Source organism: Tachypleus tridentatus, chromosome 8 (assembly GCF_004210375.1).
Source record: "Tachypleus tridentatus isolate NWPU-2018 chromosome 8, ASM421037v1, whole genome shotgun sequence".
NCBI classification, from domain to species: Eukaryota; Metazoa; Arthropoda; class Merostomata; order Xiphosura; family Limulidae; genus Tachypleus; species Tachypleus tridentatus.
In genome coordinates, this window is record NC_134832.1 from 6,751,913 (window position 1) to 6,777,867 (window position 25,955).

General features: G+C 35.8%; 2 protein-coding genes across 5 annotated transcripts in view; one reads left to right on the forward strand and one right to left on the reverse strand.

The window, feature by feature from the left end:
• Positions 1-9,915, forward strand: part of LOC143258472 (metalloproteinase inhibitor 2-like) — a 33,492-nt gene extending 23,577 nt beyond the window's left edge. For all 4 annotated transcript variants that reach the window (XM_076517493.1, XM_076517495.1, XM_076517492.1 and 1 more), the window contains 4 exons: positions 3,657-3,742; positions 5,392-5,497; positions 7,901-8,025; positions 8,602-9,915. In XM_076517493.1, coding sequence (XP_076373608.1) covers positions 3,657-3,742; positions 5,392-5,497; positions 7,901-8,025; positions 8,602-8,838 — 554 coding nt within the window. In that variant the 3' untranslated portion in view covers positions 8,839-9,915. The remainder of the gene's footprint in view (positions 1-3,656; positions 3,743-5,391; positions 5,498-7,900; positions 8,026-8,601) is intronic.
• Positions 1-25,955, reverse strand: part of LOC143258471 (uncharacterized) — an 85,219-nt gene that overhangs the window by 50,419 nt on the left and 8,845 nt on the right. Inside the window, exon 5 of the mRNA XM_076517491.1 lies at positions 15,346-15,435. Coding sequence (XP_076373606.1) covers positions 15,346-15,435 — 90 coding nt within the window. The remainder of the gene's footprint in view (positions 1-15,345; positions 15,436-25,955) is intronic.

Consider the following 25,955-nt stretch of genomic DNA (forward strand, 5'->3'; position numbering starts at 1 on the left):
TTGCATAGAAGAGCGAACAACGTTTCGACCTTCTTCGGTCATCGTCAGGTTCACAATACTTCATCAACATCAATAAGTTTCCCCCACAAACCGTAGAAAACATTATACGCACACACCTAGACAGAAAGCAAAATCAACTAACAAAAATAAATATATCTCATGAATCAAAAATCACGAAACCATATACTGCCGCATACAATATATTCCCGACATCAGCAAACAAATAACCAACATTTGGCAAAAATTATCAACAAAATATGACATTCCAGTTAATACCAAATTTATTCAAAAACCAGGCACAAAACTAAGGTCTATACTATGTAAAAACTACACTGACAAACACCACACCAACATTATTTATAAAATACAATGTGATAACTGCCAGGACTTCTATATTGGAGAAACAAGTAGAAAAATGGAAACCAGATTCAAAGAACATAAAAAGTCACCTTCACATGTTTTCGAACACTGCAAATCAAATAAACACGACATAGCCATAGAAAACACTCAAATACTAAATAAAGAAACAAACATAAACAAACGCAAAATTAAAGAAGACTTACTTATACAACAACTTAAACCCAAAATAAACCAATATAAAGGAACGCCTTTATACCTATATTAATATAATAAAATAAATAAAATTATATATTCAAACATCTAACACCGCCCTCTACATTCCGACACTCAGTTACACAACCCCTTTCAAACATGTGGTCAGCTTCCGGTCAGTTATCTCTTTCTTTGTGAACCTGACGATGACCGAAGAAGGTCGAAACGTTGTTCGTTCTTTTATGTAAAATATTTTCTCAACCCAAACGAGCCGTTTTTGCATATAAATTTCTCAACAAGTGGGTTTCTCGACATCACTGAGTTACACTTACAGTCCTGATACACTATAATCATTCTAACCAGAACTCTACCATCGAACAAGCTGAAAATACACTTTCTCAGCTCTAACCCACCCATAGTTATTAACTCAGAAGTTAGTAATACAGTTTCCGACCAATATTGAAAACAGTGAGTTAATATGGTATGTTCACATGCTTTCTTCTACTGATTGGTAATCATAGCCGGAAGTGTCTTAAATTGAATCACGAATAACGTCAGAGCTATGAACTATTACGTTTCTGGACAAAACTGTCACTCGCCACTGTTTAAGTGCAAAAAGAAACTGATTTCAGGTCGGAAGCGATATTTTTGAATGAATAAGAATGGGATTAATAATTCCTTTGTACTAGAAATGCACACATTCCATGAAGACTTCAAACTGTAAGGATAAATACGCAGGAGTCTTTACAGATCTTGATTGCGAATTAGTTTTTTAACATTGCACGTTTTGTATAAAAACTATCGTGCTACAATATTGTTACGTTTTAAAATAATATCCTAACAAGAATTTGCGCTATACACTCGGTTACAAGTGCTGTTGAAGATGTCACTCGAATAAATGATTTAAATTCGGAGAACACTAGGACTAATCTTGCAGGTAATTGAAGCATATTTAACAATCTTCGTATTCACGGTAACTTAGATAATACAGAAGTTTTAGTATATTAAAAACTTTATATTCACGGTAACTAAATTGAATTGCGTAGACGTTTTAATATATTTAAAGCTTCGTATTCACGATTACTGATTTCAAACAATTTTCATAATACTTTATTTCATAGCCTTCATATTCGCAGTAACTGAACCGAACAGTGTAGCAGTTTTTAGTATATTTAGTCTCCACTTGCAAGTTTCCGTAACTAAAAGCAGATGGGATAAGTTACTCCAAATAGCATCCTGTTCCTCGTGAGGGTTTTGGTTTTTAATTCTTAAATGTAATTAAATGTAAAAAGGCGCTGACTTGTACACACGTAAAATGTAAATATCCCAAGAAGGTTGAAATTTAATGCAGCATACACTTAAGTTGAAAGTTAAAACCTAAAAACGGCCTTCTTACAATGTAAACACTGGCTAGACTCTAGGACACCCAAGAATATGTATCGTAATTCGTATAGCCTTGAGAATCCAAGGGAGCTACTATTATACGTATGACTTTCAAACGCCCTCTAACAGCAGATAATTGTAATCTTCATTAATGGACAAAAAGAAAACTATTAAATATTCACTTACATTATTGCCCAAGTATTCACTCCGATATTCACGCACAGTGTAGCACAAGCATTACTCCTTTCTTTTTTTCTTTTTCTTCCTTTTCCAAACTGCGAGTGTTTTGATATACAAGACTGAGTAGATAATACTAAAATGTCAAATAAATTTCTTGATTAAATGATACCATTCTTGATACTTGAATGTTATTTTGTCAGCTTTGTTAGAATGTATGTCATGAATTACCTACCACTTGTTTTTAATTCGCGTCACCTACCCGGTTTATAGATTCGTAAAACTAGGGATTATAGTTAGGGCTTTCTTTCTAACAAAAACTAATTACCTCTCAAATGACACTCTTTATATAGTTTAATGAATAATTTTGTTTTTCTTCTTAATATACCATACTCGGTGAAACATCCTATGAAAATACTCAATAATAATCATAATCATAATTATTTACCTAAAAATCCCAGTAACAATTAATGGGATCAGTTATAGCATTGGTAGTTTCTTTTGTGTGTGTCTATGGCTCTTAGATTATTAATAAACAAATTGAAGGACCCACAAGCAATTTGGTGCATGTATAGTTGAGTAAAAATGTGGTTTTAAATGGTGGCACCACCTTTATTTGATAAGTTTCAAAATCTTTCCAGTCCAGCTTTTTTTTTTCTTTTTGGATGCACATAACAGCCACATTTATTGTAAGTAGCACGTTTTAACAACAGGTGATTTAAGCAAGACATAGTTTGTAATTAAACAGTACGACAGTCAAATAGTTGGTTAGTTCAAAGAAACGTAATTTGTGAATTATATTTTAAAATAGTTAGTATTTGGCTCAAACATGTACAGGAATGAAAGCCTCACACCTTTTATTTTTTGATACTCCTACCTGCGCTGTTATCCGTCTTGAAGAGTAGTTTTTGAGAATTTAAATTTTTGTATTTTATCTCCATATTGAATAACCTTATACACTCTACTTACCGTTTTCTTTAAAGTCTAACTAACCTTGAAACTATTTGCGTATAAATCATTTATTGTTATTATTATTAGTGGAAGCCATGGTGATGAATGAAATTTCAGTTCATCCCAGATGTTCTAGTGACGAAAAATATACTTACGAATTTTGGAAGTAAATAAAATGTTTACCGTTAGTTTGATAATTAAAGAATTTATATCCTCCTTTATTTAGTTTTAATGTTTACGTTATAGTGAACATTTAAAACTAGTTTTACGTTTAATTTGTTGATGTTTGAAATATAATTTTGTTTTAATCTACCACCAAGAACACAATGTTCAATGCAGAAAGAGGTTTCTCTGCATAAATTCTGTAATAAAAAAACAAACAAAAACGACCATACTAAGTAAGCATTCATAACTGATAATGAAACACCACCTAAAATATACATATTATGTATGAATGTATTTTTGTCTTAGTCTGACATACGATAGCAGTAAAACTGTTCTTTTATAGACTTTACATAATATATTTTATCGTTTAGTTTCCATCTATCTATATATCATTTATGACATTGTTTTATTCCATTTCCCTCCAACAGTGGCGTTAATGAAGGTGAAAGGTCCTGGAAAAAGTGACTACGGAAAAAACAAATCTTACCAGATTCGAGTAAAAAAGGAATTTAAGGTACGACACAAAAACACATACTGGTAGTCAGTTACTACGAAACCCGTTACTGTTGTAACGGTTTTCGCAGGAACGAATTGACAAAAAAATTTTAGAAACGAAGATTTTTAAGTTTTTGTCTTATTAAACTTATACCTGCTGATGTAATATCTTGCATAATATTTACGCGATTGTTTGCTTATAAAAGTGTGATAATTTATGAACGTGCTTGTGGGAGAGTTGTAGTATAAACTTTTATAACAATGTTATTATGCTAGACCATAATTCTAAAGGATGGACTCGACAAACATTCGTTAAGGTAAGAAAACTATTTCCAAATAACAATCAGTCAGTTTTGGTATATATCTAAATTTATTTTCAAAAAAATTATATTCGATTGGGATTGGAAAGGACCCATCTTCAAGCTTATTAGTCTGGTGAGGAAATATTGAACTTTTTATTTGTGTATAAAATACAAGTAACACTAATATTGTATTAATATTCATATAAGAAAGGTGGTCGTCTTTGCTGCCTTTTCAGTAAAAATGATCAAAACCAGATTTACGCACTGTACGGGAATTTGTTAATACTCTTAAAATAAAAATAAATGTACGTCAGATATATACTGCCACCTTTTGGTTGTATGTTAATTACGTAACTTTTGTATAGATTATTATCGTCAAAGTATTACTTGAGCATATACTAAAGGTGATTTTAGACGTATCGGGAACCTACAAAACTTGCCCTTTATCGTGCTCCCCCTTCTCAAGAAACGTACGAAGTAAATGGCAGGATGTTTTCCTATTTTATTATTTCTTAAGAGATCGTACTGGATGTTGGTTGCTTTAAAAACAGTGTGTCCCGGCATGGCCAGGTTGTTAAGGTACTCGACTCGTAACCTGAGGGTTGCGGATTCGAGTCCCTTTCACGTTAAACATGCTCGTCCTTTCAGCCGTGTGGCAGTATAATGTTACGATCAATTCCACTATCAGTTGGTAAGAGTATCCCAAGAGTTGGCGGTGGGCGGTGATGACTACCTTCTTTCTCTTTTGTCTTACACTGGTGAATTAGGGACGGCTAGCGCAGATAGGCCTCGAGCAGCTTTGCGCGAAATTTAAAACAAATCGAACCAAACTAAAAACGGAACAAGAGAGAATGCTCAACAATTGCGGAACCTGAAATTATGTAGGGAGGATTAGACTGTTCGTTTCGAATTAAGCCCAATGCTTAATAGTAATAAGCTATTTTGTACACTGCACATCACCGGTTTCTAGCGTTGTAAATCATCAGAAATACCGCCGTACCACTGGGAAGCAGACATGATTAAATTAATCTAAGAGACTTTGAGCTTGATCAAATACATTAATTAAAAGGGGTTGGCCTCCTGAGTCCAAAACTGTAATTAGAACTCAAATCGCTCAAGAGATGACAGAGCTATTAGGTAAATGTTTGTACTTCAAAAGAAAAAAAAGTTCTCATTGCCGTTCCACGAGCCATAATGCAGCGGCTAAGAAGAAAAAAAAAAGTATAGCTTCAGAATTTTTTTTTTTTTTTGCAATGTTTCAGTATTATATCTAGCTCAGTAAGTTTTGTTACTTGAGCTAAAAACATTAGCTGTGGTGTCTTAACTAGCACTATCAGTCAAATAAACGTATTTTTTCCTTGTTTAGATGACGGACAAAGCACGGCAAGCGTTGAGTCATGGATTTATTCGGACTTATCCAAATAGTTCTCTGTGTTCCATTTCCCTCAAGTCAACCCGATATCTTATTGCAGGTAATTACTGACTTCTTTAGGTGAACATGAAAGACACCCTACGTGTTTTTGGAACATCGTGCCATCTTTAGGTATTTGAATGAACTAACTTGTTTAGTTTATAACTTACGATGAAGAAATATAGTCCATATTAAGAACAGACATTTCGTGGTAAAGTTGGAAATATATTTAACGTTAGAACTATTCGATACTTGTGTATTTATAATCAACGATCTGTATGTAACACGTGTGAGTGTGTGTGCTATTAATTAATAAATTTATCTAACAATGTTTGTTAAACCAGTATGTTCTCCTCTACGTCAACCGTTTTATGTTTGTTAATCGTTGTTTACCAGTTTAATTATGTTATCATAAAGTGCTTCCATACATAAGTACACATACACATTTATAGATATGTAAGAACATATTCATATGAATTTTCAGGCCTATTTATTTGCAGAAAAGTGCTTATATTTAGTATTGAATGAGCATTTACAAATGTATTCAGAAGATTGAAACAGTTACAAGTAAATACAATTCATGTAATTCAAAATAATTACGGATGGTGGTGATGTTGAAAATTAAATATCACTGCGCGAGATAGCGTTTCATTCAAGTGCACCGAAACTCTTTTCTCATATAACGTCAAATTACCGCTTTTAAGGTATTTAACTTCAGAATAATGCACAAGTTAATGGTGTTATGGAAATCGGTTTAACCATTATATTGGACAAAAATTTCATGGCACTTCCATATAAATTTTCTTTGAACACCTTTTTAAAAGTCCGATGCGCTCACAAAATTATTTGTTTAAGTAGAAATAGAAAAGACGGATCTTTAAGTACTTTACTAGGGTTGATTCCGTTCAAGTTTTCAATGTCCAGATAAAGCTACATTTAAATGACGTAATGACTATTAATTTGTCAAACATTCACCATAAAATAATTACAGGATTTTTATAAACCTTGAAATACCATATTTTAAATCGGATGTACTTCCGCAAGGTTTCCAAAAGTGTTCTGTTTCAAAAATAAAACAAAAATTAAGAGTAACAAATATTTTAATTGTTGCTTTTGAGTTCGTAAGTATGCTGTGTCCTAGCCTACAGATTACGACAATACAAATTACAATCATTTCTTACATGTATGTGGCCCGGCATGGACAGGTGGTTAAGGCGTTCGATTCGTAATCCAAGGATCGCGAGTTCGAATGCCTGTCGCACCAAATAAGCTCGCCCCTTTCAGTCGTGGGGGCGTTATAATGTTACGGTAAATCCCCTATTTGTTGGTAAAAGAGTTGTCGGTGGGTGGTGATGACTAATTCCCTTCCCTCTAGTCTTGCACTTCTAAATTAGGGACAGCTAGCGCAGATAGACTTCGAGTAGCTTTGCGCGAAATTAAAAAAAACAAACCAAAAAAATTTCTTACATGACGTCATTTTAGTATCTACTGATTGACTGACAACACGCTGATATAGGTGGCTTGAGTGATTAAAACGAGTGAACCCTTCAGGCGGCTTTCGGCACTCTTTCGGGAAACTGCACATAAAATAGCTACTTATCTCAACTGATCACATTCGAATTAAAACAATCAATTTCACTGTTCAGCTAAATTAACACTTTTAATTATTCTGTAATCTTGTGGACTCGCAAATATCAACTCCTTCTGGAAGTTGCGACTGGCATCGATTTTGATTTATTTGTTGTTACACATTCCATGTATATCGTGAACTTCATTTATTATTACAGCTCGCTAATCGTAGTTTACCCAAATTCTGAAGCAACTATATTTATAATCTCTCGCTTCTCCTGATTTGAATATCCACTAACTTGTAAGTATGAATTTTACACGTATGTAACCACGAGCAACGATAATTAAAAACTTTGCATTTCTGAAGTATGAACTGACGTGACTTATACATAAGTTATATAAATGTCCATACAACGATCTGTTTACTGGTAAACATTTTAGTGCATGTTAAGTGGCAAACAAGTGTAAACGCTAACACTAAATTTAAAAGGAAAGTTATGTAAAAAAGAAAGTCATGTTTTTATTTTTGTCATGAATGTTTTCTCTAGTAATGGACTTTAGATTCAATAATGTATGGTAACAGTAAGGATAATCGTTTCCTCACTTTCATATATTCTCAACAGATGATGCTACAAAGTTTCTAAATTTCCTTCTTCAAGAAGTTGATTTTTTTTATATTTTTAAAAGACAACAATATTCAGTACCTAACCATAGTCAGTGGCATTTTTATTTTGTATTTTATTGTATTGAAGTCGAATAAAATGTTTGTCACGTAACATCCTCGACACGCAACAGGTATGTTTTGTATTATAACTTTTAAGGCCGTAATTTTAAAAACTCTAAAGTTGTTGCATGTTACAAAGCTAACCCTCGTTAAACTTAATGTTATCCTTAGGAAGTTTAATTGGAGAAAAACCATGGACTTCTCTGTGTCATTTTGTCAAAGAATGGACTACACTAACCAGAAAACAGAAAAAAGGTTTTCGGAAATTGTATCAGCACGGCTGTGGATGTACCATGGTAAGTCTAATCGAATAAATTTTCAAAATTTTCTATGATGCATAAGCATAACCAAAACCTTTTTATCCAGTATATGTCAAAATTTACTCAAAATTTGCCGTAGAAGAAACTTGTATACCAATTTTCAGTTATGGATTATTTTGTATGTATGAATATTACATATGAAACAAGATTACTCCAGGCTTATACTTTTATCTAAGGTCGACCTCGTTTATTAGTACGACTACTTAACACACTTATTAGTAACACATAATTTAATGGCTTAGTAACCTCATAAGAGTCCGTTCAATATAAACATTTCATTAATTAGGAACAGCTAGTTTCTTGTTGGTTTCAGTTCGTATATAGAGAGAAGGCTAATAAATTATGAATGGTGCTCATTGTAAACTCTAGCCGTCTTGGTTATTCATGTATTACGTAGTTCCGAGCAATTTGCCGATCCTAGTGTCGTTGTAACCTGTAAAACTTTATTTCTGTCATATCATTAAATCATGCAAGGTACTAATAGTAACTTAGTTATACAGTAAAATATTTTGATCACTTATCCTACGTTTATATTTTTTCTCTTATTTACAGGTTAGATCACCCATGCATATGCGAATGATACTGCAAAGACCAATGACCGAAAATGTGAGATACTGCCTTTGGCAGAGAGACTGGGAACATGACATTGATTGTCAAGCCTTGCACTCGGTTTGTATTCCAGATCACCATGAAAGTAACACTTGCAAATGGCTACCTAACCGAGTGTATAAAGGTTGTGTCAAACAGCATCAGAAGTGGCTGGAGAGAAGAAGAGAGCGTGAACCTTAAGCGCTCTTAAGCAGCACCACCGTCAGTTATTCTGTCTAAATAACCTGACTGCAATAAAAAACCGTGATTTTTGTGATGTACAAAAAGCACTGTGAAAGTAGAAAATTATAGCATTTATTATAGAGTCTCGTAATATAAAAAGATATAATAATAATAATTCACGTGACGCTGTACAAAGTTTAATGTAGTACTTTTATCAAAATATCTCGGTACAAATTTGCATTTAGAGACACCCCCTAAAAAAAACAAAAAAACTAGAACTAAACTCACGCATATAATTCTACAAGTAAACCACAAATAGATGGAGCCATTAAGAACAAGAGTTTCAGTTGGATGAATAAACACGCGAATATAATGCAGTATAGGATGTCGTATTGCATAATGGTGGGGGAATGATTGTTTAAATAATCGCGTTTTATTTAGACATTTTAAGATGCATATGATCCATGTATACTTTGACAGTGTTTTCTATTAGAAAATGTAGCGAAAAGTTGTTGGAAATTTCATATAGTCGTGAGACTTATGTGTGATTAGCTCGATGTAATTTAACTTTCCATATCTTGCACAAAACTTTAAGGCTTATAAAAGTAGCAATACAAGACTTTTTTCTGCTTAAAATTGGAATTTTTATGTCATAATAGCCACTATGTGTCCTTTAATTTTTCTTAACTCGATGAACAATTGATTTATTATGTTTGTAGACCAATGATATAAAAAAACAAACTTGGATATATACATCAGAATTATGGATCAAAACATGGTAATTTTATGTTTAAAATTATTCAATTTTTTCAGAAAAATATAAACAAATGTAATAGATGATTTTCTAAAAGCCGCGAATCAGCTTTAAGTAAAATATAAAATTTGAACAATGTATTTAATTTTTCATGTAAAAAAGCGGCCAAAATTAGAATGAGTTGTTTTTGTAATAAAATTTTTATTTTTTGCTGTTTAAGTGTTTTAAAAACATACCTTTAATTATTATTTTAATCTCTAACGACTTGAATTTAAAGAAACGAATACTGAACGTTTATGTTGTATATCTTTGGTAATAAAATAAAAAGTTGCCAAAAGTCAGTACGTTCTTGCTTATTTGTGATGACAGTTTTTTAATGTATTTTTACACCTTAACATAAATACTGACATTTATTTCTGAAACTGTTGATTAAATCGCCGATATTTCGAACCCTGTTTACTGGTATATCAAACTGTAGTGAGTAGATTTGAAAGTTGCTATAATGAAATAATAGATGGTGCAAGAATCGTTTCTCGGGTCGTTAGTTGAGCGAATCGATGGCAGAGTAGAAGCTAGTTAGAGATCTAAGTTTGAGCAGATCAATAAAAGCGATATGTATATAACATTTTCGTAAAGTTTCAAAGGTTCGTATACTAACGTGATTTGAACGTGTAAATCAATATGCAACTTTCATCAAGCAAATGGTGAACGTGATTTAAAAGTTGTAAGCATAAAAATATTACTACGTTACATTAAAACAAGTAGTTATTCATGAATATTAATCTGACAAAGCAGCGTTAATGCCCTCTGTTCGTCCATTCGCTGTTAGCATGCATCTTATTTTTCTGTTTCATGAGGCTTTAATTATCTACAAAACAAATGATAACCTGACACAAAAGCAGGTGTAGACTTTCTTGAAACTAACCAAAAACTCTAACGAACAGTGAATAACGTAATTTTCAAACCACGAAAAAGACGTATGTCATTGGCATTATTTAATATAATCTTCAGAAATCCTAATAACTAATCTATAATTATTCTTCGAATTCATTCAACTACTAGTCCACACAAATTACCAACCTAATGAGTGACGGATGAATCAATTAATGAGTGATAGATTAATTGGGGATATGTTTAAGATGAATGGTTAACCCCTAATTTCTCACATGACACAAACTGAAAGCAAAAAGTACAAATATATTCAATATAAATGAAAAATCTAAATTTAGACTTCGCTTTGTTAAAGCATATGTAACTTAGCCTTCTAAAACCATTTACTGGGAATGAAATTCACACTTAAATAGAAGGTCTACGGGGGTAACTGACACTGTATATAGAATGTGCTTTAAAACTTTGGCTGCAAACGGCATTACTTCCTTCGTCGACCAATCGTGTTTAATCTGATAACCACATATTAAGGTTCAAACAAATTTTACAGTAACATCCTTCCGCGACTTAAAGACAACAAGGTCAACGCGAGACTACACACTTTCATAAACATCTTTCGGAGCTTCCGTTGAATCTACATCTGAGAGCTTTACAAGCACGTGGACGACATTACTGTGATTCCACTTTCTTCTATCATTTTTAACGTGGGAAAAATACTCATTCTCGAGTTGAGACAAGAACCTTGTTGTAGCCTTTCTCACTTCAAATCTTTATTTATTATTCTGTTAACGGTTCCAGGACATGTTCTTGGCTTCGCCGTATTGATTTTTTTTTTTTTTTTTGGAGTCGATACCTACTAGGTCATGACAATAACCATTCCTTCGTGAATGATTCAGGATGGAGGTCTGGTGTACTTGTAAAGTTTTCTTCTGTTTCGTACGCACCACAAGTTGAGTTTGTTTCTTTGTTTTCGTTTCCATCAGACATTGAAGACTACCTACCCTTTTCCTTTAAGTGTTGTACCGCTTGCATTCAACTCGTTCAAGAATCTCGCGGCATTAATCTTTCTCTTTGAAAAGGATGTACATGAAATATACAACTTCCACCTACAAGGTGGCATCACAAAGTCGAATATTAAAACATTAGACACGAATCAAATATCGCCCGTGGCGCCACATCTTGTAACTACAGCAACATACTACAGTATTAGTGTGTGTAAATCGTTGAAAACATACACTACTGGCCAAAATCTTAAGGCCAATGAACATAAAGAAAAAATATGCATTTTGCGTTGTTAGACTCGACCACTTATTTGAGTAGAGCTTCGAAAGATGAAAATAAGAAAAGGGAAAATAAAAATAAAAAAAACTTTTTTTAGCATTTAATAGGGAAAATGTAAACACTATGAAATTAGCCTAAATACTAGCTGGTCAAAAGTTTAAGACCATACCAAAAAGAAGTCCTAAACAGGGTAGGAAATGCCTAACAAGAGGTCTTAGTAGTAAGTTGCACGGCTATCATTGCGAATAACTTCAAACATTTGCTTTGGCATGGCCCATATAAGCGTTTGCAGAAGGCTAATTGGAATGTTATTCCAAGTGGTGAAGATGGTTTCACAAAGATCAAGCACTGTTTGGAATTGACTTCCAATTCTATTGCCATCCACCCCCAAATGTTTTCAATGGGGTTCAGTTCGGGCAAACACGTTGGATGATAAAAAAGAATCACGATATTCGCCATGAAAAAAGTCCTTTATCCTGCGGGCATTGTGGATTGCAGCGTTGTCCTGCTGAAAGATCCAGTCATTTCCAAACAAGCGAGGGCCTTCAGTCAATAAGGATGCTCTCTACAACATGCCAATGTAGCCAGCTGCTGTTTGACGCCCCTGTATAACCTGAAGCTCCATTGTTCCATGGAAGGAGAAAGCACTCCAGATCATGATGGAACCTCCTCCACTGTGTCGTGTAGAAAATGTCTCCGGGGGGATATCCTTATCGTGCCAATAACAATGGAAGCCATCTGGACCACCAGGTTAAATTTTTTCTCATTAGAGAACAAAACATAATTTCACTTTTCTACGTCCCATGCTTGGTGCTTCTCAGCAAAGTTAAACCGAGCTGTTTCGTGGTGTCGAAGGAGGCGTGGCCTTTGAAGACGTTTGCTGTCTTTAAAGCCTTTCTCTCACAGATACAGTTTTAGAGAGTTCCATTCTAGTCACAGAGGATCAACTACGCCAGTTATATCGCCGGTAATTGTCGACGGTCTACCGTCACACCTCAAGCCGCTACAAGTCATCGCCCAAGCCAAGCCAGGGGCAACCATCGAACCTTCCAGGACCCATATTTTACGCCGGGGCGGAATTCTCATCCAGCCTGCTACTCCCGCTGATCAAGTTTATTTATGCCAACCATGGAACACTGAAATTAAAGTAAGTTGTTCCCCAACTAAAAGTCCTGTCAGCCTATTCTCAATATTCCTCAGGGGAATCGATGCAACCATACGACCAGAAGAAATCAAACAAGCCATAGAATCTCAAATTCAGGCCAAGTTACATCGGAGTTTCTCCAGAAATACCAATCTACCTACGTACTTCATGAAAATAGTGACAACGTCGAAGTACAGTGCTGATTGTATTTTACGTGACGGTTGTTACTATCACATATTTCACTTTAGAGCCGAACGCCCGCATCGCCCACCCTTCAACTCGTGGTCAAACAAAATGGTCAGACAACATAGACTATCAACGGACAACTTTCAACGGAGAACTACAGAAATGCCGCCGAGTCCAGAACCAGCCAGAAAAAACTCGAATGGAGATTGAAGCAATTCAACTCCGAAGACTACAACTCCCACTGTTAACAACACGTCAAGACTTAACAATCCAAGAAAGACAAGTGATGGTTCCTTTCAGACCTCAGTTCCAGTTTCACGGAATACAACCACCAGCCAGACTCAGACCATTCACATGACAACTATCGACGCATCAGTTCAAACAGAGAAACAGACCACAATCACTCAGAAGACACAAACGAAATTACAAGAAGAACCAAAGCATCCCAGACCGATGAAAAACAATTCACTGAAGAAGAACAGCCAGTTGATTCACCACCAAGCTCACGTTTTTCTCTATCACCACGGGGCATCAGGTGTGAACGCAAATTCAACCTGAAATTTCTACCTGTTCCATAAGACCGCAGCTAGCAGTTTTCCTAGCTACCAGACAATCAGCCACATGTATACCATTGCTACAATCCATCAGTTTCCTTTTTATTTCAAAATGTTTTCAAAAGCCATGATTTTCTTCTCAGCTACTTCCGGTCTTGGTAGATTTTTTGGCGCTCAGGCCGTGAAAGTGGGTTTTCTCGAGATACTCCTGTTTCCCCCCACAACTAAATCTCTGGCATTGGATCTTTAGATCCCTGCCAAGGCAACATTCTTGCCTAGTCATGAAAAGAGCCATTTAAGTCAGTTTTAGTCAATCTCAAGTCAATGTTTATCAATCCCCAGCCGTCAGGATATTCTGACCACGGTGGGCCTGTCTTACTTCCCTTATGCCACTCTTGTCCAGGTCTCCCTTTTCTCGCGTATCTTTCATATCCCCCACTTCACTTCTTCACCTTTAAAAAAATAAAAACAAAATAAAAACAAACTTCCATGTAAAGTTCAATAACCTATCGCGCGAGGGGACGAAGAGGAACCACAACGTTCCTGACCACCCCAGTTGGAGAGAGAATTCTTCAGACTTCTCTCTCTCTAAACTAAACTCCTGCCAAGTTCCTTTGCGATACCGTCTTATTATTCTTGAGCTGCATTCTGTGTCCATAAGAGCCTTAATCTGGTTCGACGATCAGCTGGTGTCTTGCTGGACAACCCGTCGAATCCTCCTGCTCAACGCCGGCGAAATTTTCTTGGGCCGACCACTTGAGATTCTCGTTCCGTATTCCTCAGGGTCTTTTAAGAAATTTGCAACAGCAGTTTTATTACGCCCAATCTCACCAGCAATGGCACGTTGAAAGAGATCTTGCTTTTGCAGCTCGACAATTCCGTCATGTTCAAACTCTGTCAACTTTTTAGCCTTTGCCATGTTTTTACCCAATGTAACACAGGAGATGTTGACAACGCTAATGCATGAACACAAATGACTAAATTTCGTTACGTGTTTACCGATTAACGCTTCGTTTCAGCATGGTCTTAAACTTTTGACCAGCTAGTATTTAGGCTAATTTCATAGTGTTCGCATTTTCCCTATTAAATGCTAAAAAGTATTTTTATTTTTATTTTACCTTTTCTTATTTTCATCTTTTGAAGCTCTACTCAAATAAGTGGTTGAGTCTTACAACGCAAAATGCATATTTTTTCTTTATGTTCATTGGTTTTAAGATTTTGGCCAGCAGTGTATATATATGTAACTTGATCATACGGCAATTGCATAAATATATATGTTGTTGTTTTTTACTTTTTACTGATTTTTTATACTATTTCACAATGGTAAACACCATCTGCATGATATGGTTAACATGATGTGTGTTTGTGTACTTTTTCTAAAGATTTTAATTTCACAGTGTTAAACACTGCAAGCCTGATACAATTGCAACTGAGTGCGTTTTTCTTGGAATATGTTAATAGTTTCACAGTGTTAAACATTACTTTAATTATAATACAAAATCAAACTTGACACTAAACTTTGATTTTATTTAGCCGTGAAGTTTATATTTTTTAGTTATACGTAATTATCTTTTGGATCATTACCTCTGGAGATAAACAAGGTAACCCTAACATTGTTGTATAACCATGATAATATTTGACATTATTACTTCATTAGTCTTTTAGTTCATGAAGTTTGAAATGTTTATCACTATGTGACACATACTAAACTGACTTACCATTTCTTTATGGTTCGGGTAGAATGTTTGCTCCATCAATGGAAAATTCTCTTTTCCTAGTCTACGCTGAATGTGCAGCAGTTGAGAAAACTAAGGGCAGAAAATTAAAAGTATTCTTTCACTGAATCAAAATTTCTTTAAAAACATTTAACAGGATTTTATATTAAGTTAATCAAGGTATTTTTAAGAAATATATTCTCATTTAATTTTTGTTAAACTCTTCTTCAGTAACCAATTAAAGAAGTGTTATCTATACTAGTATAGAAAATCTACGCTCCGCTGCGTAGTTCAAAGGTACCTAATGATCGACGAACAACTTTACCCTTTGAACACTAAAACTGAAAGCCAGTATTTGTCGTTACTAGTATAAAATATCGGATCCCCGCTACTGAATTCAAAGGCCCTCTTATGACTCACAGAAGCCTCAGTATACTGATTAAGTTCCTCAGTTATCCGTTTTTACTTTTATAGCTACAATGGCGAAGGAATAACCGAAAGCAAATCAAATTAGGAAATCCGTTCGTGAAGCCTGAGCACATCTGCCAAGTTTGGTCTTGTTATTTTGTGAGTCTGATTATGAGCACAGTTCCAAATATGGCGCCCCCATATCCCGAAGGGAGAAATAACAGAAAACCCAATTCCATATTTAGGTTCAGCGACAAAAAAACAAACAAAAACGATCTCAAGATACCTATCGCACATGGCTGACTTTCTAGGCACCTTTTTAAGCTCCATTGGTACCTCCTTAGTCGGAGGGGATATGTCATATACACAAAACAAACATGGGCTACCACAAGTTTGTCAACCAGGTTTGGTAATACTTGCTTCGAAACTGTGTGGGAAGGTGCGGAAAAATAAATAAGTTTACTCACAACGATAATCAGTTCTGGACAATCAAATACAGAAGCTTCCTGAAAAGTTCAGAGGTCCCCTTATGATCCACAGAGGCACCAATGTACGATCAATCTCCTCTATTATCCCCACTAACCTTTACAGAATCCCCAGGAGAGAGAAAGAAGCTTGCAGGGTTATGAACTTAGTTTCAAACATGGCTCCACCGGGATCAGGAAAAGAGGGGTAGTGATACAAACCCTGATGTCAAATTCTGGTTCAGCCACCTCATCATCCCTGGCCTACCTTCTCTGTGCATTTTATCTTTCCCCTTCTTCAATATCCCAAATAAGCAATGGCAGGAGATTTAGTCTTGTTATCTCTAAAACTAGGAGATGAATTCACAAACATACGACCTGAATTTATTTCTAATATATGGCACTGAAACTAACTATAAGGAATAAAAAACTCAAGACATTAAACAGATTGTACAGCTTATAAAGACATTGAAAAGTAAGCTTGTTTTGGTGATTATTTTTTGTTTAAAAATTAAAAGAAGTTTCAACACTGTTCTTAATTTTTCAGATTTATCGTGCTTTATAACCATTTTCGGTTGGTGTATCTTTCCTTTTTTATATCTTATTATTTTATTAAAAACCCATATTCCAAAGTTTTTCTAGAGAAGTAAAGACGTCAATTATTAACGTGTGATTCGTTAATTAATACATCTAAATAATTAACTTAAAATTCAATGCAGTAAAGAATCTAATAGTTCTTCTGCGGGAAGTTTCTGTATAATTCTAATTCAGTTACCTAAAGTAAATTACTATCATGACAGTTGCTACCAATTAAGTTTTAATTTAGGGTTCAATTTTGTATAATATGATTAAAGTCTCTCAAACTCAAATTGGAATGCACGTTCAGAAATATACTCTTCAAAACAAGAAACGCAAAAGGGATATTTTTATTATTTTAAAGAGAAATATATGTAATAACGTTACAAGCTCAGAGTATGTGATGTTACATGTGTTAAGGCACTGATTGTCAGACCAAAATGGCAATAAAAGTTGTGCACTTTGAAAACGGAGGAAACGGACGGATTCTCGGTTTCCATAGCTCAGTGTTAAGCCACCGACACGCAATACAGTTACGCCAAGACTGACTGAAGCACAACGCAACAACGCCATTGGTTTCTTGGAAGCAGGCGAATCTCGATCAGATGTTGCCAGCGCTGTGAATGTCCACCCAAGCACCATCACAAGGCTATGGAATCGTCACCAACAACATGGATCAACTCGTGACCGTCCACGATCTGGCAGACCTCGTGTGACCACGCCCGCACAAGATCGCAACATCCGGTTACGTCACCTTCGGGATAGGACCACCACTACGACGTCTACTGCCTCAACCATACCAGGGCTGCGTAGGATTTCCGATCAGACCGTACGCAACCTTTGACGAGATTCTTAGGCCCCATGTGCAACCCATCATGGTGAACGTCAACGACGTTTTTCAACATGACAACGCCCGTCCTCACACAGCCCGACTCACCACTGTCTTCTTGAGAAACCACAACATCAACGTTCTTCCCTGGTCCTCCAGATCACCAGATTTAAACCCCATTGAACATCTTTGGGACGAGTTGGACCGACGTCTACGACGGCGACAACCTCAACCGCAGACTCTACCTCAGCTTACAGCAGCTTTGCAGGCTGAGTGGACAGCCATTCCACAGGATGTGATTCGTCATCTAATCGCTTCCATGGGCAGGAGATGCCAAGCAGTTATTGATGCTCACGGGGGGCATACTCGTTATTGACGTTGAGTGACGTTAAACTTCACCTAGTGAGCGTGGACTTCGCCCTTGCAGACTTTGGATGTTCAGCAGTGAATGTGTAAAGTTTGACACATGTCATACAGAACTACCCGGAATAAACTTGTTAACAATTTGTCTCATATTTTGCCTTTTGCGTTTTTTTTGTTTTTTTTTTAAGAGTATATCTGTTTTACTACAATGTCAAGTCGTTCAAGCAGGGGGTCAGATAAGAAGATGAATGTCGTGCTTAAATTGAATTCCTTTGGCCATATTGCTTCATTATTCAAACACATTTAAAGCTCTTTAAATAAAGCTCCTTACTTAAACCGCGTAACGTTGTCGTTTTTATATCTCCCACTTGATATTAAATAGCGAAAACGTTTAATATTTATTGACATCAGATCAGTACTGATAGAGATAAAAGTACCAAAACAACAATATTTAAGGGCCTGATCAAATGGTTTCAGTTTCGAGACATGATGTTGCTGATCATGTGCCGTAGTTTCAGCTTCTAATGTTTGATAAGAATGAAATTCAATACGGTTATTCAGTTCAAAACTTGAGAAAAGTCCTTGTAGTGGTGGGTGGGTGCTGCTGTCAATCTACATTACCCATCATCAGTAGAAAAACATAAACGGTTATACCTGAATCAAAGGCCACAGGCGCGGTATGATCAGATGGTTAAGGCGCTCGACTTGTAATTACGTTATAATCTAAGGGCCACGGGTACGAATCTCCGTCATACCGAACATGTTCGCCCTTTCAGCCGTGGGGGCGATATACTGTGACGATCAATCCCACTATTCGCCAATGAAGGAGTAGCACAAGAGTTGACAATGGGTGGTGATGACTAGTTTCCTTCTCTGTAGTCTTAAACTGCTAAATTATGGACGACTAGCGCAGGTAACCCTCGTGTAGCTTTAAACAAAATTAAAAAACAGACAAGCATAAAGAGCATTTGAGCTGAACATTTCACTTCCTTTACAGTTTCTTTACACCCGGTGTCTGTGACAATACATGTTAACAATAAACGGAGAGCGAATAATCAACTTTCTTTAAAATAATATATTCAAAACAAGTCAAACGTATATGTATAAAAATTCGTGAAACTGTCGGTTATCACATTTGTATCCCCAGCTTTAAATAGCTATCTCTTTTTGGTCAAAGTCCGTACAGGCAAATTCAATTTCTTTAAAACACTCTTTGACAAGAAAAATTATTTTTTATATATATTTCTGCTATTATAATACGAGCTATGAAACTCACTTTAGAAATCGCTCGTTATGGTTAAAGTTACAAAAGCTAACTTTACTTTTATTTTCTTCTAACTTAACTTATTTGAACTAATTGAATCGCCTATATCTTTATTGCCCATCTGAGGCCTAGAACATTCTATAAATTACAAGGCGTTTTGATATAACGATATTCAGTTAAAACAATGAGAAAAATGCAGAAGTTTCGAGTAATGTGTCGTCAATAGCATTACAAAAGCCTGGTACAACTATTAAACTACATACACAATACATGACTCCTAAAGAGTTACTTAATTAAACTTTTTATAACTCTATCCTTTAAAGTTATTAACTTTAACAATCTTGTTATGAAAATTAAATAGCTATTAAATATTAAATTACTGACCAAATCAAATAATAACTCTTCAATTGAACAGTCTATTCAAGAAAAATATTTACAATAATTTTTTCACTGTATGTAAAAAGACTGTTTTCAGTCCATACACAAGGTCTCTTTATATTGTATTCTTGAATACTTGCAGTCGACATGGTTTTATAGGATAATTGTAATCTCTACATTATTTTTAACACCACTGTAATTGTACATATATGGATCTACTTCCACTGTCATTCAAGTCTTCCTTTGACATCATTTAACTCTATAGTATCCTGCTTTACTCCAGGCCCGGCATGGCCTAGCGCGTAAGGCGTGCGACTCGTAATCCGCGGGTTCGCGCCCGCGTCGCGCTAAACATGCTCGCCCTCCCAGCCGTGGGGGTGTATAATGTGACGGTCAATCCCACTATTCGTTGGTAAAAGAGTAGCCCAAGAGTTGGCGGTGGGTGGTGATGACTAGCTGCCTTCCCTCTAGTCTTACACTGCTAAATTAGGGACGGCTAGCACAGATAGCCCTCGAGTAGCTTTGTGCGAAATTTCCAAACAAAAAAACAAAACCTGCCTTACTCGCCAAATGTAAAGTGTTTTGGAGGGCTAGATTTTTATAGTAAGTGTTTGTGACATGCTGGCAATAAATTTCAACAATAGATAGACAATACACAAACAACTTGTTTTTAACCAATATATTCAAACCAAGTCAAAGGTATATACACAAATTAGTGACACTCTTGGTTATCACAGTTGTAATCCAAGCTTTATATAAATGCCTTTTTTTTTTTTTGTCAAAGTCTACGTATGTGAATTCAATTGCATTAAATATCCTTTAACAAGACAAATTTTCTTCTTTGTCTATGTTATTGTAATACATGCCGCTTTAAAATCACCACCGTAACCGTTGGTTATCACCTTTCTTTCCCAGTGATGTTGAGAAAACCCACTTGTAGAAAAAATATATATATGTAAAAACGGCTCGTAAACCTGACGATGACCGAAGAAGGTCGAAACGTTGTTCGCTCCTCTACGCAAAAAATTTTCTCAACCGAAACGAGTCGTTTTTACATATATATTAAAGCTTTACATAATTGTCTTAACACGCGGGCTCAATTTTTTTAGATCACCCTCTGACAAGAATAATTTTCCTTTTCTATTTTTGTTATTACAGTATAAACTATGAAACTTACTTTAAAAATCGCCCATTATGACTAAACTCTCACAAGTCTTAATTTCACCTTCACTAACTTAACCTTCTTGAACCAATTTGGTTACATATGTATATTGTCCAAATGAGGCCTAAAACCTTCTATAAATTAGAAGACGTTGTGAAGCAACAATACTCAGTTAAGAAGTGTTAAGAAGTAATAATGTTTGAACAAGTAACTCGTTTAGTCTTTACAATACTCGAACAGTGGGTTGTGCGAGTAAAACAGAATTTACATTGAACTTTAACTCGCAATGTCTTATGAAAATGATGTTAGCAAAATATTTTCGCTGGAAAATTATATTATGTTGGAGTTTAGTTCGAGTTTAATTAACAAGGTAACTTCCATGTTATAGTTCACACATGAATGATGACGGTTACATTTCATTAGTGATGTAATCGAGGATACATGCAGGTAAAGCTTATCCATATTTTTATTCGTCACTACGATATTACGTGTTGTACACAACTAACAAAAACAATAATAAGGTTTCTATATGATCTTCTTGAATGAAAAATGAAACCTCTAACGGGTACTGGATCCGCTTCAAAGAAGAGGCCTTGTCATTGGTCAAAGTCTTTTGTTTTGGTCCATTTACTAATGAGAGTTGATTTTTCTTTAAAACTTGTGTAATAAAAAATAAGGAGTGGTTATTGCTTATTGATTTTAAACTATGGACAAAGCCAAAAAAGATAGATAAATATCCATAAACATGTTTCGTCCACAAGAAAACACAGAAAAAAAAGCTCGTTTAGTTAACAATCTTATTGGGACTACCTAGGGGTGGCAAGTTGGTTAGAACGCTCGACTCGCAATCTGAGGGTCGCGGGTTCGAATCGCCCTTTCAGCTGTAAGAGCATTATAAAGTGAGTGTTAATCTCACTATTCGCTGGTAAGAAGTAGCTCTAGTCTTACACTCTTAAATTAGGAATGATTAGCGCGGATAGCCCTCGTGTAGCTTTGAGTGAAATTCAAAATAAACATTTATTGAGACAACTTTGAAAAGATGTTGTAACATTATTGCTGTCTCCTCTGTAAGTAAAATACCTGGCGGTTTAAATCGTGGTAATAAGATCAATATTGCATTCAAAAAATCTATTTCATTTGGTTTATTTGTGCACTGTTGTGGATAGCAATTTTAAAACAAGTTGGGTCTTCAGTAAAGGTCTAGAACAGTCTAATGGTTAGGGTGCTCGACACTAAACATCTTTATTCACTCGTGGGAGCGTTATGTCGTGACGATCATTCCTATTATTCGTTGACAAGGAATAGTCCAAGAGCTGGAATAGGGTACTTGCGTTCCCGGTGGTCACCAGTTCAAAACTAAGGACGGTAACAGATAGTATTAGTAGGCATATCGATAACAAACAAAGTCCTCATTGAATACTCGCGAAACTTGTTTTTTATGCTCCATGAAATTGTATTACAACATGTTTGTTTTCTTGTTTGAGAACAAAGCCACACTGGGCTGTATATTGTGTCCACCGCGGAGAACCAAATCCCTGATTTTACCGCTGTAAATAAAAAATGTTCTCGAGGCATGGTAGTTTCTTTTGGAATTTTCAACATTGCCACATAAGCTTGCTTTGATTTGTTTCCAATTTCGCGCAAAGCTACATGATAGCTATCTGCGCTAGCCGTTCCTAATTTAGAAGTGTAAGACTAGAGGGAAGACAACTAGTCATCACAACCCACCGCCAACTCTTGGGCTACTCTTTTACCAACGAATGGTGAGATTGATCGTCACATTATAATTCAGCCGTCACGGCTGAAAGGGCGAGCATGTTTGGTGTGACGAGGATTCGAACCCGAGACCCTCAGATTACGAGTCGAGTGTCTTAACCATCTGGCCTTACCAGACTTGACACATAGGCAAAACAAAGAAGCTGGAGATACCTAGCGTCTTGGTATAACTTTCCCTAACTTTGAGCTACTGACCACAGTTTGAGCCAAATGAACATAGAAATGAAGTAATATCGATAACATCAATTATAGCTCCCAGTGGGAGTCAACTAAACGTTCATATAAAACCTTTGGGTGTTGGAAGGGTCAGTATAACAGTTGAGCAATTAACTAGTAACACATTACTATGTGTCCAACAACCGTCACGTAAAACTTTCTACTACTCGACGAGGTTTAAAGGGGAATTTGGTTGCTATTCTTCGAACAGGGGATACCATCAGCTAGAAAAGAGCTATTCGAGGGTGTTAAAAATAAAATAAATTGAAAGATTCGTTGTTGTTGTTTTTTTAGGGGCGGTGGATTCACGCAATAAAATTTTATCCACGGAAGTATGCTTACTTTTGTTATTAAGACTGATTGTTTGTTATTAAACACAAACCTACACAATTAGCTACCTCTGCTCTGCCCACAACGGGTATCAAAGCCTGATTTTCAACAATGTGAGTCTGCAAACATTCCAAAGGGCCACTGGAGGCTGATTATTAAGACAAAACCGCATAATGAGCTGTTTATTCTGTTCCTGTTGCGCAGATCAAATCACGAATTTTAATGCTATAAACTGTCAAGTATATCGTTGATCCATTTTTGTGACACCCCAGAGAAATACGTAAGCAAAAGAAAACCAAGAATGATGGAGCTTTCACTGTATCAAAAAAATACCTAACGTTTTTTTTTCTATGCTGTGACAACCTTGATTTGATACAAAACAGGTTAATACCTTGATCTATTTTCTTTTTCAATATACACTACTGGCCAAAATCTTAAGGCCAATGAACATAAAGACAAAATATGCATTTTGCGTTCTTAGACTCAACCACTTATTTGAGTAGAGCTTCAAAAGATGAAAATAAGAAAAGGGAAAATAAAAACAAAAAGTTTTTTAGCATTTAATAGGGAAAATGCGAACACTATGAAATTAGCTTAAATACTAGCTGGTCAAAAGTTTAAGACAATGCTGAAACGAAACGTTAATCGGTAAACACGTAACGAAATTTAGTCATTTGTGTTCAAGCATTAGTGTTGTCAACATCTCCCACTGACGCCTCCTGTGTTACATTGAATAAAAACATCGCAAAGGCTAAAAAGTTGACAGAGTTTGAACATGACAGAATTGTCGAGCTGCAAAAGCAAGGTCTCTCTCAAAGTGTCATCGCTGGTGAGATTGGACCTAGTAAAACTGTTGTTGCAAATTTCTTAAAATATCCTGAAGGATATGGAATGAGAATTTCAAGTGGTTGGCCCAAGAAAATTTCTCCGGTGTTAAGCAGGGGGATTCGACGGGTTGTGCGGCAAGACAGCAGCCGATCGTCGAACCAGATTACGGACGCAAAATGCAGGTCAAGAACAATAAGACGGCATCTACGAGAGAAAGGCTTTAAAAACCGTAAACGTCTTCAAAGGCCACGCCTCCTTCGACACCACGAAACAGCTCGGTTTAACTTTGCTGAGAAGCACCAAGCATGGGACGTAGAAAAGTGAAATTATGTTTTGTTCTCTAATGAGAAAAAATTTAACCTGGTGGTCCAGATGGCTTCCATTGTTACTGGCACGATAAGGATATCCCCCCGGAGACATTTTCTACACGACACAGTGGAGGAGGTTCCATCATGATCTGGAGTGCTTTCTCCTTCCATGGAACAATGGAGCTTCAGGTTATACAGGGGCGTCAAACAGCAGCTGGCTATATTGGCATGTTTGAAAGAGCATCCTTATTGACTGAAGGCCCTCGCTTGTGTGGAAATGACTGGATCTTTAGCAGGACAACGCTGCAATCCATAATGCCCGCAGAACAAAGGACTTTTTCATGGACAATATCGTGATTCTTTTAGATCATCCAGCGTGTTCGCCCGCATGATCTTCGTTTATATCGACTATGCCAAAGCGAATGTTTGAAGTTATTCGCAATGATGGCCGTGTAACTCACTACTGAGACCTCTTGTTGGGCATTTCCTACCATATTTGGTACTTTTTTTTGGTATGGTTTTAAACGTGTGACCAGCTAGTATTTAGGCTAATTTCATAGTGTTCACATTTTTCCTATTAAATGCTGTTTTTCTTTTATTTTCCCTTTTCTTATTTTCATCTTTCGAAGCTCTACTCAAATAAGTGGGTGAGTATAACAACGCAAAATGCATATTTTTTCTTTATGTTCATTGGCCTTACGATTTTGGCCAGCAGTGTACGTCATTTTTGATATTTCAAAGCTGAGAAGAAAACTTTAATGTACTCCAATACGAGTATTATGTTACAGTGAAGCGCTGTATCGTGTCTTTATGTGGGGAATCGATACTACGAGTCAGCTTCTGAGGAATAACATTACACAAGAAATAAATATGAAATGTAACGCGCTGTTTTTAGGGGAGCACGTTTAAAGTTTTGGACTCTTTGTTGTTGAATCTGTACTTATTTAATTCGATACAGGTATACACATATAAATATTTGTGATACGTACTTCATTTTTGTATTATTAATATTTTTAACAATCTTAATTGACTTTGCAGAGGCTGCTAGTTATGGTGCTCAACTCACATTTTGAGGGTCGCAATTTCGAATCTCAGTCGCCAAATACGCTTGTCTTATACAGTTGCTGATTGGGCCAGGCAACCGGCTATACAAATTCTTGCCTTACAGGCTTACAGAAATACTGACTAGACTCTAAGGTAATTGAAATTAACCTTGTAACAACAACAGTTTAATCACATCTTGTCTTATATGAAAGATCTAGCCCGTCCTGTAGACAAACTGTGGTAGTGGTGCAGGGAAGCAGAATTCGAGGGGCGGAATTGCTAAAGCTAATTAGTAATCAAGTACGTATTGTGATACTGATAATTATTAATAAAATGTTAATTGTTGAGATAGTTAAATATTTTTTAAATACTGCTTTGTAATACTAATATATAATGTTTAAATAGTAAAATGTAATTTTTTCAGTAGTAGTAGTACTTTTCTACAAAGTTCCTAGGATATGAATTATTCTGGAAGAATAGTGAAACAGACTCTATTAATTCTTTCCAATAAACACGTGGCTTTTCCTTTGGAAATACTGGCGACGTCTTCTTTCGTCGTCAACACAAACATCCATGTAAGTTTTCCCAGCTCTACTCGATGTCTTTTGATTGTTTAGCGCAGTTGGTAAGTTGTATTTCTCTTGGTTCTCCAAATATTTTAATGTTT